General features: G+C 40.9%; 1 protein-coding gene across 6 annotated transcripts in view; it reads right to left on the bottom strand.

The window, feature by feature from the left end:
- Positions 1-16,026, bottom strand: part of FAM193A (family with sequence similarity 193 member A) — a 52,014-nt gene that overhangs the window by 17,542 nt on the left and 18,446 nt on the right. For 4 of the 6 annotated variants that reach the window (XM_081206203.1, XM_081206202.1, XM_081206200.1 and 1 more), the window contains 7 exons: positions 10,746-10,858; positions 9,951-10,199; positions 8,198-8,348; positions 7,859-8,041; positions 4,699-4,953; positions 2,121-2,307; positions 558-833 (listed from right to left, as the gene is read on the bottom strand). In XM_081206203.1, the coding sequence (XP_081062329.1) occupies positions 558-833; positions 2,121-2,307; positions 4,699-4,953; positions 7,859-8,041; positions 8,198-8,348; positions 9,951-10,199; positions 10,746-10,858 (1,414 nt within the window). The remainder of the gene's footprint in view (positions 1-557; positions 834-2,120; positions 2,308-4,698; positions 4,954-7,858; positions 8,042-8,197; positions 8,349-9,950; positions 10,200-10,745; positions 10,859-16,026) is intronic. The other 2 variants (XM_081206201.1, XM_081206205.1) reach the window with 2 other exon arrangements.

The raw sequence follows: 16,026 nt of genomic DNA, 5'->3' as shown, positions 1-16,026 counted from the left end.
ATGCAAAGTCAAGCACCAGATCTTTCCAACAACTTCTGGGTTCAACTGAAATTGTTTCTTTTGTTTTAGCTCTGCTTTTATTTTGGTTTGCTCTTGTCCATTTTCCCCCCTTTGGCTGTCAATTCTAGGTTTCTTGTTACCTATGTTTGCCCTCTTCCTTTTTTCCTCTGCTAGCTCTTGTGTGAGATTTAAATGTTAGAAAATAAGAACCAGTCGGGTCAGTTCTAAGGCCCAAAGTCCAGCATTTTCTTCACAGAGTGGCCAAGCAGATGCTTATGGGAATTCTGTAAGCAGAACCTTAGCACAACAGCACTCTCCTCGTCATAGGGGAATTGTCTCCCTTGGGAGGTGGTGGACTGTCTTTCCTTTGAGGTTTTAAAGCAGAGATTGGATGGCCAAATGTCTTGGATGCTTTAGCTGAGATTCCTGTATTGCAGGTGGTTGGACTAGACAACTCTATGATTCTATGACTTGTAACTGCTTAAAAATGTTTATGTAAGCTGCTTTGGGAACTCTGTTGGCTAATAAGCAGGATAACAAGTGTATTTAATATTTACCTAGTGATGATGATCTTTTAGATGAAACTTTAAACTGGTTGTTGCTTGACTGTACTGTGGTAGCAGTGCATGAAACTGAAGAGGTTGCTGAAGATGTTGCCATCACTACTTTTTTAGTGTCCATAAAAGACGCATCTTGACAATGATACAGACATTTTTTCTTTAAAATATTTTCCCTCTTTTTGCTCTCAGTTATTACCATTCCTTCATTTCTAGATGTTATGGGAAGTACATTAGGTATCAGTTCTGAAAGAGCTGCTGCTGCTGCAGCACTTCCTTTAAATTGAAGAAAGAGACAAACTAGTTCAGTTGTTTAGCATTATTAACATTGCATTAATGTCACCTAGATGGGTATAGGGCCACACACACACACACACTTTAAATACCGCTCTAAACCCAGCGGTCTCAGGGTAGTTCACAGAGTATGTCTGGAATGAATGAAAGCTAAAGACTTCTTATGCTATCAGCTGTAACACAGATATGTATAATCAGAAATATGTTTAGAATTGGTATTATTCCGTTTAAAACGGAATGTAATAATTCATTGTAATCTCAAAAGCAATTTCAGGTTAATAGTTTTATACACAGAACCACTATCCAAAACCTCTTTTGGTATTTACAAGCACCGTGTAAACCATCCCAAGGCAGTAATAAAATTCATTATACCATAAACCATTAAACTACAATCTATAAAGCACTAAAACTTTTAAAAATATGATTGCAGAGCATTTATTGGAGGGCTGTGCTATTCTTATTAAAGAACCATGATGCAACATATTTATATGTTAAAGAACTTTTTTTAAAAATGTGCATGAGGTAAGAAGCAAACTATAGCCGGAACCCCTGTCTTTGATGCTGGTTTGCTTTATTCAACACCTTCAGCCAGAAGTGCAGGTAAAACAAACGCATTAGGAATATATTGCATTTTGATGCGGAGCCTGAGTTCTTCCCCATCTCAAAAAAACAAAGACATTCAGGCTGTAAGTTCTGTTGCTTATGCAGTTAAAACAGCAGAACCCATGCACAAAAGAGAGGAATCAAGAGGCTTAGGGAAACCTTAACGTGTGCAGAACTACAAAAATATTTCAGGACAAAGAAACCCCAGCAGCCCAATGAGAACTGAGCATGCTCAGTGGCCACAGAATGATGGCTGACTGGGGAACGGGAACAGAAGAGGGGTGGAATACAGGAGCTACAATACAACATTTTGCAGGTCCACTAGTTTTACTATACAAGCAGCGACAATTTCACATGGGGGTTCTGTTTCCGGCCCCTGCAAGCGGTAATGGAGTGCACCCTGTCCTGCCCCCCCATTACTTCTGGGTCAACAAGGACCCACACGTCAGCAATCACGCCCAAAGAGTGATTGCTGAAGCCCAAAGATTTCTGACAATACTAGTGCATTTGTAAATATCACAAATCAAATGGGTACCTGTATTTGATCCCCCTTTCCCTATTGTCCCAATTGGAATCAGACAGTAAATCTAATTCAGTCAAGGGCCTTTCTAGAACATCCAGAATCAAACTGCCGCTTTTCAGAGTAAAGCAGAATTATACTCTCACCAGGAAGTTCCTCTTGTAAAGAGGTGGAGGCATTCCAGTTTTTCTCATTCATGACTTCCGATTCCCAGATGCTTAAAAATTTAGAACTCTTCCAGTCTGTGGTACTTCCAAAACCATTTGGATAGATATTATCTTGGAATGGTGTACTGAGTGCTTGCTGATTGTTTCCGTTATTCTGAACCAGAGCCTACAACAAGAGTACTTTCTAATTAGTCTTCTGCTTGTTTACATCCACTCCAAAATTATTAGGCACATACAAGGGAAAATGATGCACTGAGTCATGTTGCTCTGAAAAAACCATTATACAACAGCTGCATTCAGACATCATGGTAAGCCATGGTTTATAATGACCAGAATGAGCCTATGCAGTCCTTGGGCTCATGTGCCTTCCCTCTAGCATGACAACAAGGTGTTTGAAAGCATTTGCTTGCTTGCTTGCTTGCTTGCTTGCTTGCTTAACTTCAGTTTCTTGTTTCATAACCTAAGGTCTTCCTCATTACCATGATTTGCTGTTACATTTCAGTTCAGTCACTATATAGTCAGTAGAGCACAGGGCCATAGCTGCAGCCTACTTGTAGCTATAGATGGAAGGAAAACACAGAATGAGTTCACCTGAAAAGGTTGGAACTGATGAGGCTCAGCTCTGTATCTTCTTTTCATCAAATACAAATAAAGTGATGGATGTGCTGAACTGATTCTACAATGATGGAATGTACTCTGAGGTGTTGAACAAGAGCTTCAGCTGTCATGTATAACTTTCTGTTTGGTGGCCCCAGGGATTCAAATTAGCACCTGTGGTTGATATTGAAGGAACTTAACAGCAGGATTGCGGAGCTGGAGTCCTACCAGCTGCAAAGAAGACCAAGCTAAGAAAACCTGCTAAGCAGATTCCTAGGGGACATGTAATGATGGTACCAATTACCATTGGATAAGACTGTCTGTTCCATTCAAATAGCCTAGCACAGTGGTCACCAATGTGGTGCCTGCAGGACCCAGTGTGCCCACTGTACCTCTTATGGTGCCCACAGAAGGTCCAGCCCTTAAAAATCCACAATGCATGAGAGACTGTTTGCTCTTCTTACTCACTTCCTCTTTGAACCGACTTGGCCTCTCATACATTGAACATACCCACACTTAACGGAAGGCTAATGCTGAACAGAGGAGATAGAAAGCTCTTATTTCTATGGCAAATAACAGTAATGGCTACTGTAGGTGCCTTTTTAAAAAATGGGGGCACACCCATGCTTTTTGTGGCTATGTGTCTTTTTCTGCTCTTTTAGATATGGCAGCTGTTTTGTGACTGATATCCATGGTGCTTTTGGAAATGTGAAACGTGGCATGAAAATGTTAGTGACACACATGCACCTGGGCTAGAGAGCGCAAGGAATGATCAATGATGGGATATCCCCAGGATCGCAATGTTCTCACAGACAAAAGGATCACCTACTTTCCCCATCTTTCTATATGATTTTCAGTTGGCTACGTGTGTATTGTATTGTATATGCAGGCGTGGATGCATTTTTTAAAGAATATTTTGTAAGGAAAATATAATTGTAGCACTCTTAAATAGTAATGGTAACCTTAATATAAAACTAATGTTTTATTAATTTCTTAATGTTTTAGTTATTCATTCATAGCTGAATGTGTCTCTGGGATTAAAATCTTCAAGTACCAAATTTTTGTAAAACTGACAATTTATCATCTAATGGCTACTGTTTCCTTGGTAGTGACATTTGATAACACCAGTTCAAAGACTTAGCACAGTGGTTTTCAACCAGTGTGTCGCGGCACCCGGGCGTACCTTGAAAGATGGTTGGGGATGCTGCAGGCAAGACTGGCCTCTGTCTTGCACAGCTCTTTGTTGCAGCAGTCCTGGCTACAGGCTTCCCTGGAAAAACATGTCTCTGGGGCTGGCCAGGGGGTACTGGTTACCAGGAGCTGGGGCAGCTTTGGAGTAAGCAAGCAGGCAGGAGAGGAAGCCCACTCACCCAGTCCGACAGCCCTTTCTTTGGAGTGGACAGGCCAGGAGTGGGAGGCCAGGCAGGCAGGCACTGCACTGACCTTTCTTGTGCTTGCTGTGTGCAAGGTCTGTGGGAGTTGAGTGCTCGGTGCTGAAGGGGAAGCTTTCCGCTATGCTGGCCCAGTAGTGTCCACTGTTGCCTCCCATGCTAAGGTGCTGTCCTCATGTTCAACTTTGGCCAGTCTCCGTTGGGCCACCAAGTCTGGGGGCATCTTTTTCCCAGGTCCCTGTGGGGCGGTGTGAGGAGGCACCACTCTTTCGGGGTGGCAGAGGCTCAGAGACCAGAGGCAGCAGCAGTGGCTGCCCAGAGGGAGAGGAGGCTGAAGGAAGACTCCATAAGGGAGAGTGTTTGAAAAAAGATGAGAGGCTGCCAGCTCTACAGGCAAGTGATCACATAACTGGGCTCCTGAGCCCCACAGGGCTGCCACAGAATGAATGTAGTTGGTCAATGGAGCTGTGGACTCAGTAAAGGTTGAAAACCTCTGAACTGGCAAATTATTTTTAACAGATGCATGAAATATCCTGGAACCCGGAAGATTGCCACTTTGACAGACTTACCTTATTTTGTGCAAAGGGGGAAGCAGTGTATAAAGAAGGGTGGATTAGTGGAGGAGGTAAGTGAGGAATAGTATGAAGTGGTATTTGTCCATGGATATGAGGATAAAGATGAAGAGCAGGATGGGCAGGTTTTTCTGGCATCCTAAACTGATGCCCAGCAGGAAGACATTTCACTTCAGTGTCTGAAGAAGAGGGGCCTGAGATTTCCTGTTTACAGACATGGCACTCACAACAAGCTGGTTCTTGATCAATCTGCTATAAATGAAAGGAGGGCACACAATGTAAACCACACAGCAAAATTAGAGAAACATTTCTTTTATTTTTTGGAAACAATTATCTTAGATGCAATCTATTGTTTTAGAAAATGACAATAATGACACCTCTCAAATATATAAAATACAATAAGCTTAACAATAACAAGCTTAAAACCACCTTAATTGTTTCTGTTATAAACTGTGTGTCCAATGTATTCATGTACTGACTTGTACCAGGGTGTTTTTTTCAGCCGGAACGCACCGAAACTGTTCCGTCACCACTTTATCTAGAAAAAAAGCCCTGCTTACACCTTCTAGCACTTGAAATACATCTTACTTTCAGAGCCTGGCAGTCCACTTCCTTACCTGAAAATTACATGAATGCTATGGTCCAATGCTTACCCTGAAGTATCTCCCATTGAGTTCAATGGCCCTCCCATTAAGTTAGGATTGAAACCTAAGGCGTTACTAGTATTAAATAACATAGGCTTGGAATTCCATTCTTGAGCTTTACAGCATTAATTCTTCTAGATATCAATAACATCAGGTGGGGGGGGTAGAGGATGTTGGTGCAACTAGACAACCTTTACTTCTAAACTTCTGCCTAGTTGCTTCCCCTTACTGGGTGGGGATGCCCAAGAAAGTGTGGGATAATCAGTCTCACATAACCAACATGCTTAAGTCTAATTAATGCATGAAGAGCTTAAGACCATAAGAGTAAGTTCTGCCAGGCTTAGTGTGGTCACTCCTGCTTACCTTGGGAAGAAGGGTTGTCAAGCTCTTTTTTCTCCCACTTTCTCACATTCTACCATGTGAACCCTACCAGGGAGGAGGTCTGGACTAGTTGCTCCAAGCCAAAATCACATGGCTTAAGGAGCTATCTTAGTGTTTCTATACAAATAATTTAGAAACATTTACCACTTTGGAACCTGAGTTTTACTGTCTGTCTTTTCTAAGTGCTGTATGAAAAAGTGCATGAATCTGATCTTTGAAAAATTTGTAAGTAAAGCATTTTAAACTTATAAAAGTTTAAACTTACTAATGTGCGATCTCTTCCTATGCTAAGGAAGGTGGGGAATTTTGGAAGCAACTTAGATGGGGATGTTTTAATGGTCTAACAGCCTAAATTTCCAAACTTTACAGTGCCACACATTTTGTGTTTTTAATGCTCTGCTGTGGTTCTCTTGCCAAACCTGGTTCTAGGCATCCAGGAATTCTCTTTTTATTTTACAGTGGTACCCCGCAAGACGAACGCCTCGCAAGACGGAAAACCCGCTAGACGAAAGGGTTTTCCGTTTTGGAGCCGCTTCGCAAAACGAATTTCCCTATGGGCTTGCTTCGCAAGACGAAAGCCCATAGGGAAATCTCCGGGACAGCGGGGAAGCGCAAAGCCTGGCGGTGGGGCGGAAAGACCTCCTCCCGCCGCCAGCCTTCGGAAGCCTGCTCCAAAGCCTGGCGGTGGGGCGGAAAGACCTCCTCCCGCCGCCAGCCTTCGGAAGGATGCTCCGAAGCCTGGCGGCGGGGGAGGGCTCTCTGCCCCACCGCCAGCCTTTGGAAGGCTGCTCCGAAGGCTGGCGGCAGGAGGAGGTCTTTCCGCCCCATCGCCAGCCTTCAGAAGGCTGTCCTGAAGACTTGCGGTGGGAGGAGGGTTTTCCTTCCCACCGCCAACATTCAGAATGCTGTTCTGAATGTTGGCGGTGGGGAGGAAAAACCCTCCTCCCACCGCAAGCCCCGGGAACAGAGGAGAAGCGCTGCGCCCCTTCCCCTCTGTTCCCGTACCTGTCCTGAAGGCTTGCGGTGGGGAGAAAAGCCCTTCTCCACACCGCCAGCCTGGCAAGCGGTTTCCATAGGAACGCATTAATTGATTTTCAATGCATTCCTATGGGAAACCGTGCTTCGCAAGACGAAAAACTCGCAAGAAGAAAAACTTGCGGAACGAATTAATTTCATCTTGCGAGGCACCACTGTACCTACTTTTTCTTTCTCAACCAACAAGAATGTGCTCTGAGGAAGATTGAAAGGTCCAAAGAGGTATATACAGGAGGAAGTGAACCTTCCAAGTAACAGGTTGTAAGCTCTTTTAGGTTTTAAATGTTAATACAACACTTTAAACAGGCCAAGAAACAAAATGACAGCCAGTCCAGATGAAATAGTACTGGTGTGATACAGTCATATCAGCACAACCCTATTATAACTCTAACACTACATGGATAATGATTGTACAAAAACTTCAAGAGGGTGTAAGAAATAGAAAGGCAAATATTAAGGGTGCATGGATTATGATTACATCAAAACCAGAGATTGGTCTGCTATAATATATGAAAAGAAATCCTTCTGCAACTACATTAGGACAGTTCAAAGGAGGAACTGGGGGAGCACAATGTTGATATTGACAGCCAGCTGTGGAAACCCTGGAACACACCCTGTAGTGCAGTAAACGTAGTTGTCCATGTCCATAGTGAAGTGGTTGGGGAACAAAGGGGATTTGGAGGGACAGCGGGGTAGAGGACAGGCTGGTTTTTCTGCTCAAAAACCAGACACCATAGGATCATATTTTATCTAGCCAGATTCCTAGTTGCAGTTCTGTCTATTAAAAAGGAACGGGCTAAATTTCATATGTCTGACTACCACAATGATTTAAAACACTGAAAGTCTGGAGTGGGAACAGGGGTGGAGGAGCCAGAAAATGAGTGATTGCTAACTTTGGGTGAAAATATCAAATTATAAATTATAAATATACAGCTATGTGCAGCATTTCACTATTTTGTAATGTGATATTATTTATTAGTACTGCTGTGATTTCTCTCTTTTTTGAACAATTTATCATTGGCTAACTAAAAAGAAATCCAGAAGAACATTGTTTCAGGGTTCATATACATTACTCTTAAGAACTAAATGTGTTTTACCTGCTGAATAGAGTATGATGACAAAGAACTGTCTGTTTTCGCTTCATCCTTCCTTCGCACATTAGTTCCAAGCATTAAATCCCCTTCTTGAGCCCTTGGTAAATTACCACCATTCTCTTCATCTGCTTCTTCAGCATCTGCTACTGATGAACTGCTACTAGTGTTACTACTCTGCTGGGGAGACTGATAAATAGTTCAGGGTGAATATGATTTTAAATTACATCTGAATTGCTTTATGATTCTGCTATATGTGTCCACCACCCTGGGACCCCACAAGATGAACAGTGGTATATAAATGTAAATAATAGATGTATAAAATGTATTTCAAAATTACAGTACCTCAGCCTTTAATGCCATGTTTTTGACTCCATCAGTTAACAGTCTGTGGATCCCATTCATGTTTCTGACAGCCTCAGCATTATCGTAGTGATTAATACAATAAATATCAGGTTTTTCTGATACTGCTGAAATATCTTCATTTTCAGTATTACTGTGAAGAAAAGTGGGGTTTTTTGTACATGCTAAGTAGGTAAAGCAATAGAGAACTTTGAAAAGAAAGTAAAATGCAATTTCCACTGGTTTTGAATTTGTAATTTTCTTCTAGAAATAGGGGTTGGGTGTTTGTTATTTTAATACCATTTCACTGGAATTTGTAACAGAAATAAAAGCTCTGGGTGCAAATCCAAATATAGACGACATGTAAGGCATTTCCAGATTTTTCATTTTAAAAAGATGCCATACTGCATTTTAGCCCTAAAAGCATTGATTCAAAGACATGATACATCCTAAAAGCATAATGGATAGCTTTGTGGTAAAAAGGGTTAATTCTGATATCATCATTGTCACTCCCCTTGTACTTGAGTGCCAGTGAAGCAAATTTCTACGCTACGGCAGAGGACTTCCATCACAAGTGAATGGACAAGGTATGCTCAAACCCCTTGTCACTATCACCTTGGTAGTCCAGTGTCTGAAAGCTTGCTCTTGTATGTTAATAATGAATGGGGCTTCTCCATACTTTGCCTAAAGATCAGTATGTTTCAGCTCCCAAAAAACTAAAGTAGCTCAGGAGTAAATCTGCCATTCTGCCCGCCACTTAATTATGCCAGAAGTATAGCCTATGTTTCAAATTTCATGATTCGAGGATAGTTCCAGTTTTTGGGAACAGGCTGATCATAATGGGTCTAATTACAGGTGGAAATGAATCGGCGTACAGGGGGGAGGTTCAAAAGTATCTACATGGTGCTTAGAGAATAACTTGCACCTAAATATTAGCAAGACAAAGGAGATGGTGTTGGACTTTCAGAGGAAGAGAGGGGAACTAGCCCCGCTGTATATCCGGGGGGGGGGGGGGTTGTGTAGAGAGAGTCTCTTCCTTTAAATTCCTGGGAGTTTACCTTAGTGAAGACCTCACTTGGAAAAACAATATAACTCAGGTGGTTAGGAAGGCCCAACAGAGACACCATTTCCTCAAGGTCTTGCAAAAGAACAACGTTAAACAACAACTGATGATCTCCTTCTACCAGTCCACAATAGAAAGTGTCCTCTCATATTGTATCACAGTGTTGGTTGGCTTGACAACCACGGACAGAAAGTCTTTACAAAGGGTGGTGAATACAGTACATGATATCATGGGCTGTCCCCTGAGCCCGCTATATGACGTCACAAGGGATCATTGCCTTAGGAGAGTGACAAGCACACAGATGAGACTGAGTGTTTATGGGAAGGGGGAGGCTTGGTTAATTTCATTGTACACAGGTTGTACATTGACAATAAAGGTGCTATTATTATCATCACAAGTTTAAAAATATACAGTATTTCTAAAGCTGGGGTCCACAAGAGCCTCAAGTGTATGTGTAAGTGCTTCTATATTTACAGCAGGGTCTCATCTTCTTTGTCTTCTAACTTGCATTCTATGCCCTGTACCAAGTGCTGCTCACCCTCTTCAACACCAGCACATGGAACTGCCACTGGAAAAGCAGTAAGGACCCAGAAAATCCACTGCACACAAAGAAATTCTTTTCACTACTGTTAGATTCTGTTCTCAAAATTTCACATTTTACTATGATCAAAAGAACAACAAGGCCACACTTACAAAGGTGATCCAGAGCTATTATCTGCAAGGATGAGTCTTTGTCTGTCTATCTGCTGGTCAGTAAAAGGAGAACTGGAACTAGACCCTGAGCTTCCTGATGATATACTTCGTAAGTGCATTTGAGAGAGATAATCGGGAGCAGAATCAATTTGAAGGGGAAGCTGGTTACTATGGACATCGTCTGTAGCTGGTGAATCCATGATTCCACACATCAGAATATGCGAAAGGCTGCAGTCATCACAAGTACATCTGTTCATGAATTCAAAATAGAATATTATCAACACCAATATTTTGTTCAATTTCATTAAATTAAATATTCACACATAAAACAACCAGTGGAAAATTTTTCCTGTGAGAAGTTTGGACAGAGTCCAAAAGCCAGGAAGATTTGCAGCGTTTCCCACAGGCGACATGAAGCAAGGCCAGAGACACAGAGCTGCAGCACAGATGTGGTGACTAGCTGTTCCAGTGCAGAGGCGAAGGCAGACCTTTGTGGAAGATGGAACTGGTTCACCAAAGGGTTAAGACAGAGCTTTCCAAACTTTTCATGTTGGTGACACACTTTTTAGACATGAATCATTTTGCAACACATTAATTCAGTTTTACTAGCAAACCAGAGGTTAAACTAACCCCTTTCCAGCACCGGAAGGAGTGTGGGGAGTGTTCACGCAACACACCTACACACTGCAGCCAACAGTCTAATGTGTCGCGACACACAACTTGGAAAGCTCTCAGTTAAGATTTTATTATGAAATAATATTTTACTACTATAGCTATTAAATATTATCTACTCACCTGTGCCTGAAATTGCAATTAGGACAGTCAGAAATACTCAGTCTTGATGACAACAGATGTCTCATTGTGTCTGTGAAGTTATTTTCTCCAGATATTGCTTTACTGCCATTTAACTAGAATTAGCAAGGATATATAAAAACTGTGAGCAATTTTCAGTAACATTTCAATTGCTGTTGACAAAAAATCATTTTAAAACCATAAATTCAAAATGAAATTAATAACCTGATAAAGCACAATCTGATAATATACACACTCCATCAAGTAACTGTACTAATGCCTCTTTCTGAGGCTTGCAAATTACTACTCTCCTGGTCACCTGGGGCACGTACTGTAGAAATTGTCCTCAGGTAACAAGGACTAATCAAGACTCATGTCTGCAGTTAGGTGAAATATGAGCCTGCTTTTAAAAAAATCAAAATCCATTACACATGTTCAGTTCAGCACTTAGTAAGGATTCAGTACCAATGCATAACTGAATAATATGTTCAATTTGGCATGTTTCATAAACAACGCTATATTGCAGCTGCATTTTGTAGTCAATTGTGCCTCTAAAATTGTCCACTTGATTACTTGTACTAGATTATTTACATTCAGCATGTCCTGAAACTGATATGTTTGAATTTGTTAGGCAAGCCGTTATTTGTATTTAAAAGTAGGTGCAGCTGCTGATCTCTTACTAAGAAAGAGACTGACACTTTCCTTGGAACTAAGTCTGAGATCAAAGGAGCTAATTTCCAAGCATATGTAGTTGAGGTCCTAGGCACGTTTACCTGAGAGTAAGTCCCAGTATGCACAACAGAATTTCTCCTGAGTAAATACAGGATTAGGCTGTATGTGTCAGTCTAAGTATGTTAGTTCTTTTTGGGTTGGTTTTTTTTTTGGTATTTTATTGGGTCAGGGAAGGTAGGAGGAAAAGAGAATTGTTTCTCCGAAGTTAACTCATGACAAAAATATTTTTAGGAGACCATCATTCATACTTTTTCTTAATCCTCTAATCCATGAATGGCTACAGCAAAAGGGATACTATTGAAGGAGGAGATCTATAGAATATATAAAATGATACTTCAATAGAATCCCCCATATCTATCTATATCTATATCTCCATTCTACACATGTATGGGCAAAGAGGTTATTAAAAAAAGTTGTGGCCCACTAACTATTGTGGACATGTTTAAAAGGCTGCTCTCATATTAAACAAACACTAAATAAAACTCAATATTGTAGCTGTATATAGGTTGTTTTTAGTTAAACTGTACAGAGGCCAAAGCTCTGAAATTCTTAATTCATATCAATCCAAGCTTTTTTCAATACATGAAACAGAGAAGAGATACAGTAGCGGCCAAAATTGTGGAAATCTTTTGGAAAACGTGCATTACATTCTTCATTAAATTATTTTTCCATTGATATGTAATTTTATGGCATTACTTTTTTTAAAAAAGTAGTGTTATGAGCCATCATTGCCAAAATAAGATGACACCTGATTGGCTCTCTAAACACTCCTTTTTCTGGTTATTTGGCTGTAACTTTTGATAGAGTACAGATAATTAAACAGACTTTGTTGCATTACATTCTTCATTAAATCATCTTTCCATTGATATATAATTTTATGGTATTACTCCCCCCCCCCAAAAAAGAGGTCGTGTTATGAGCCATCAAACCTCGGAAATACACTTTCTCCAAAAGGTTTCCACAATTTTGGCCACTAGTGTACGTACCGAAAATGGGTGTCACCCTTTTCTGCTAATGGCATTTAGGAAACAATAGTCTCTGATAATCCACTCTTCTCCATGTCTGCCAGACAACATACAGTGTGATCACACAGTATCAGAAATACAGAGTTTGAGCCAACAGTTTTGCAAGTCAAGCATTGATCCCCGACTCCATCAGGGCTGCCGGTCAGAGGAATCAACAGCAAACAGTTCAATTCAGGATATTATCACAACAGCTGTGACCTTCCTAGTTTTGAAAATCAGGTGCTAAGAAATTCAGTCCTGTGCTTGCTGTCCATCATGAAGTTGTCATATCTGCTCAATACATTTTTTTTAGAAGTGGACCAATCTAATCATAAGATTGTACAGCTGGAAGGGACTATGAGGGCAATCTAATCAGTCTCAAGAGCAGCAATTTGTGCTCGTGTAAACAATGATCTAATCACGACAATAATATCTGCCATGCCCCTGATAAAGCAGAATGTTTCTAGAGCCGCATGTAACATTAAATACAACACAAGCTTTGTAGCCCTCTAGTGCCCATGTGAGGTGATGCCAGAATCCTTCTACTTAAAGATACCCAGACTTCTGGTTTCCTGCTGCGGGAAATGGCTGCCTCCCACATGAATGGACCCAAGCCGTGGCAGTAATTCAGGGCTGATATGAGGGTAATTAGCCCTGACAGATTCTCCAAGGTGAGGGAGGACTGTCTCAAAGACCCACAAATTGTCCGTGATCTGTTGGCTTGCATCAAGGTGCGAGCGACAGGGACGCTGGGTCTAAGAGCAAGGTACGGCTGGCACTCTCCAAAGCCACTCCTGCATGCAGGAGACACATGTATTCTAAAATAAGAAGATTTGGACAAAAAACAGGCATGTTCCAGATGGAGGAGATTAAAGGAAAAAACTGTCAAATTATGCAATCGTTGAATGCAGAACTTTGGACTTTAAACGGACTCTCATCTTGAAACGTGGACTAAGGAGGTGAGCAACCGCTCTTTCCATACTTGTTATATTACATCACAATTTGGCGAAGCTCATCCAGAAAGAATTTAATTACTTGAACGGAACACAAGAGGTGAAAATTTTAATTGAATGCATGATGCACGGCCGTCAACGGAGAACTCTAATTAGAATTAGAGCTGGCAAAATAAGATCAGATATGGCGGCTCAGGCTGAAGATGGAAACAAAATGGCGATCATTATTGCACAGTTACAAAAAAGAGGGGAATTCTAATGGAAAAGAGCTCCTTTGAACTTGGGGTGTACTTCATTCTAAAATACATCTGCTTGTATGGATTATTTTTATACATGATTGTGGACAGAAATTGTGGACAGAAGGATGGAGAGCGCTGGATCCCTGCCAACTCTTCTAGGGCCCGGAGGAGCTGGGGGGGGTCCTTTTATTCTTGGAGGAATTTAAATAATTCTCACATAATATACAGCCGGGAAGCATGCCCTACAATACAGCATTATATACAGTGGTACCTCAGGTTACAGACCCTTCAGGTTACAGACGCTTCAGGTTACAGATTCCGCTAACCCAGAAATAGTACCTCGGGTTAAGAACTTTACTTCAGGATGAGAACAGAAATCGCGCGGTGGCGGCACAGCAGCAGTGGGAGGCCCCATTAGCTAAAGTGGTACCTCAGGCTAAGAACAGTTTCAGGTTAAGAACGGACCTCCAGAACGAATTAAGTTCTTAACCCAAGGTACCACTGTACAGACATATACGGACACCAGCTCATTAACAGACATCAGAGAGAACTTGTTGACTTGCCATTTATAAACTCTATTTTTGGAACAAAGCCCGGTGCCTTTAATGAGAACTTGACGAACAAAGGAGAGATAAGAGGACTGAACACCAAAATAATTGGACAGAGAATAAGATGAATAAAAAATGCCTCCTGTGTGTTAACAATACAAAAACTTTGCTACAGAAGATGTGAACCACAGGAACAATGACTAATTAGACTGAGAATAAGGACGATTATCTCTAGACATCTGGAACATGGGAAGTCCCCCCCCCCCCGCCAAAAAATAATAATAATTGAAATATATAAATGGTGGTATTGTTATTATTGTAATTTGGATTGATTTGATTTAATCTGTCATTAATTGGAAGATTGTTATTGAAAATGAATTTAAAAAATTAGCATAAAAAGATACCAAAGAGGGTCTGGTAAAAACAACCAATTACAGGACTAGATTAAGATAATGATAGAAGCTTAAAATCTGAGAGTTCAGAATCACTTTTAGAGTCCAGGGTTTAGCTTCCTCAAGAACAGAACAACCCATACGTTTTGTCCACCTATGACACCTATTTTCCCAACCACAACAGCAGATGGGCTTTTGTAAATGAAACATACTTTTATTGTGAAGCAACAAGGCAGGCATCTACTACCCAGTCACTGAGTTCAATAGCACTTACTTCATATTAAGTGTCCCTAGGGTATAAGTATACCATTATACATTATAATACAAATGGCTGGAAGTTTGGTCCCTTTGTGAAGAAATGTGTTGTAATACATAAAATATGAACTCCAATGTAATTATTTAAAAGTTGCCTTCACTCTAAAATATATTCTGTTTGTCAGAAGGTATATGGAGGAAACCAACTGATGAGGTAATTTAACATAAAAATATGAAGTCTGACAATATTTTATGTGAGTATCCTCAATTATATGTCATTTCACATAAGCAGTCTTTTGTTCATCACTGAGGTCCAGCGCCGAGGGCCTTCTGGCGGTTCCCTCATTGCGAGAAGCAAAGCTACAGGGAACCAGGCAGAGGGCCTTCTCGGTAGTGGCACCCGCCCTGTGGAACGCCCTTCCAGCAGATGTCAAAGCGATAAACAACTACCTGACATTCAGAAGACATCTTAAGGCAGCCCTGTTCAGGGAAGTTTTTAACATGTGATATTTTACTGTATTTTTGGTTTTTATGGAAGCCGCCCAGAGTGGCTGGGGAGGCCCAGCCAGATGGGCGGGGTATAAATAATAAATTATTATTATTATTATTATTCAAGAACATGACTGAAAACTGTTCTGAGCATTGGCAACAAAGCTGGGTTCAAGCACCAAACAAACTTTCAATCCCAACTAGGCAGATAGGTCTTATGTTCCCAGCTTGCCAGGGACAAAATGAGCCAAAAATATTTTAAACGTCTTTTAAAATGAAATAATTGGTTTCATTTTTCTGCTTCTAGAAAGCTTTTAGGTTGCATTTTACCATTTTTATTGTTGAATTTTAATTGTATTGCATTTTAATGTTGTGGTTTATTCTTTGTTCAAATATCCAGCCACACCAGGCTTACTGAATCACTGTGAGTAAAGAAAACCTCTCAGACAGTAACAATTACAAATTAAAGGTACACTTCAGGTGGGTGTGATCAGACCTATAAAAGTCATGTGGCTTTGCGACTGCAAAATGCACCCATGCATTTTGATATACATGTAATTTTCATCCACCTTACAGAATTTCATATCCAAATAGCCTTAAAGCTTTGCAGAATTATCTTGAAGAACATAGAAGATCCATGCAATTATGGAAACTAGAATACAGGTTGCAGGA

The sequence above is a fragment of the Podarcis bocagei genome, assembly GCF_964188305.1.
Source record: "Podarcis bocagei genome assembly, chromosome: 8".
Taxonomy (NCBI): domain Eukaryota; kingdom Metazoa; phylum Chordata; class Lepidosauria; order Squamata; family Lacertidae; genus Podarcis; species Podarcis bocagei.
This window is presented reverse-complemented; position numbering and strand designations above follow the sequence as displayed.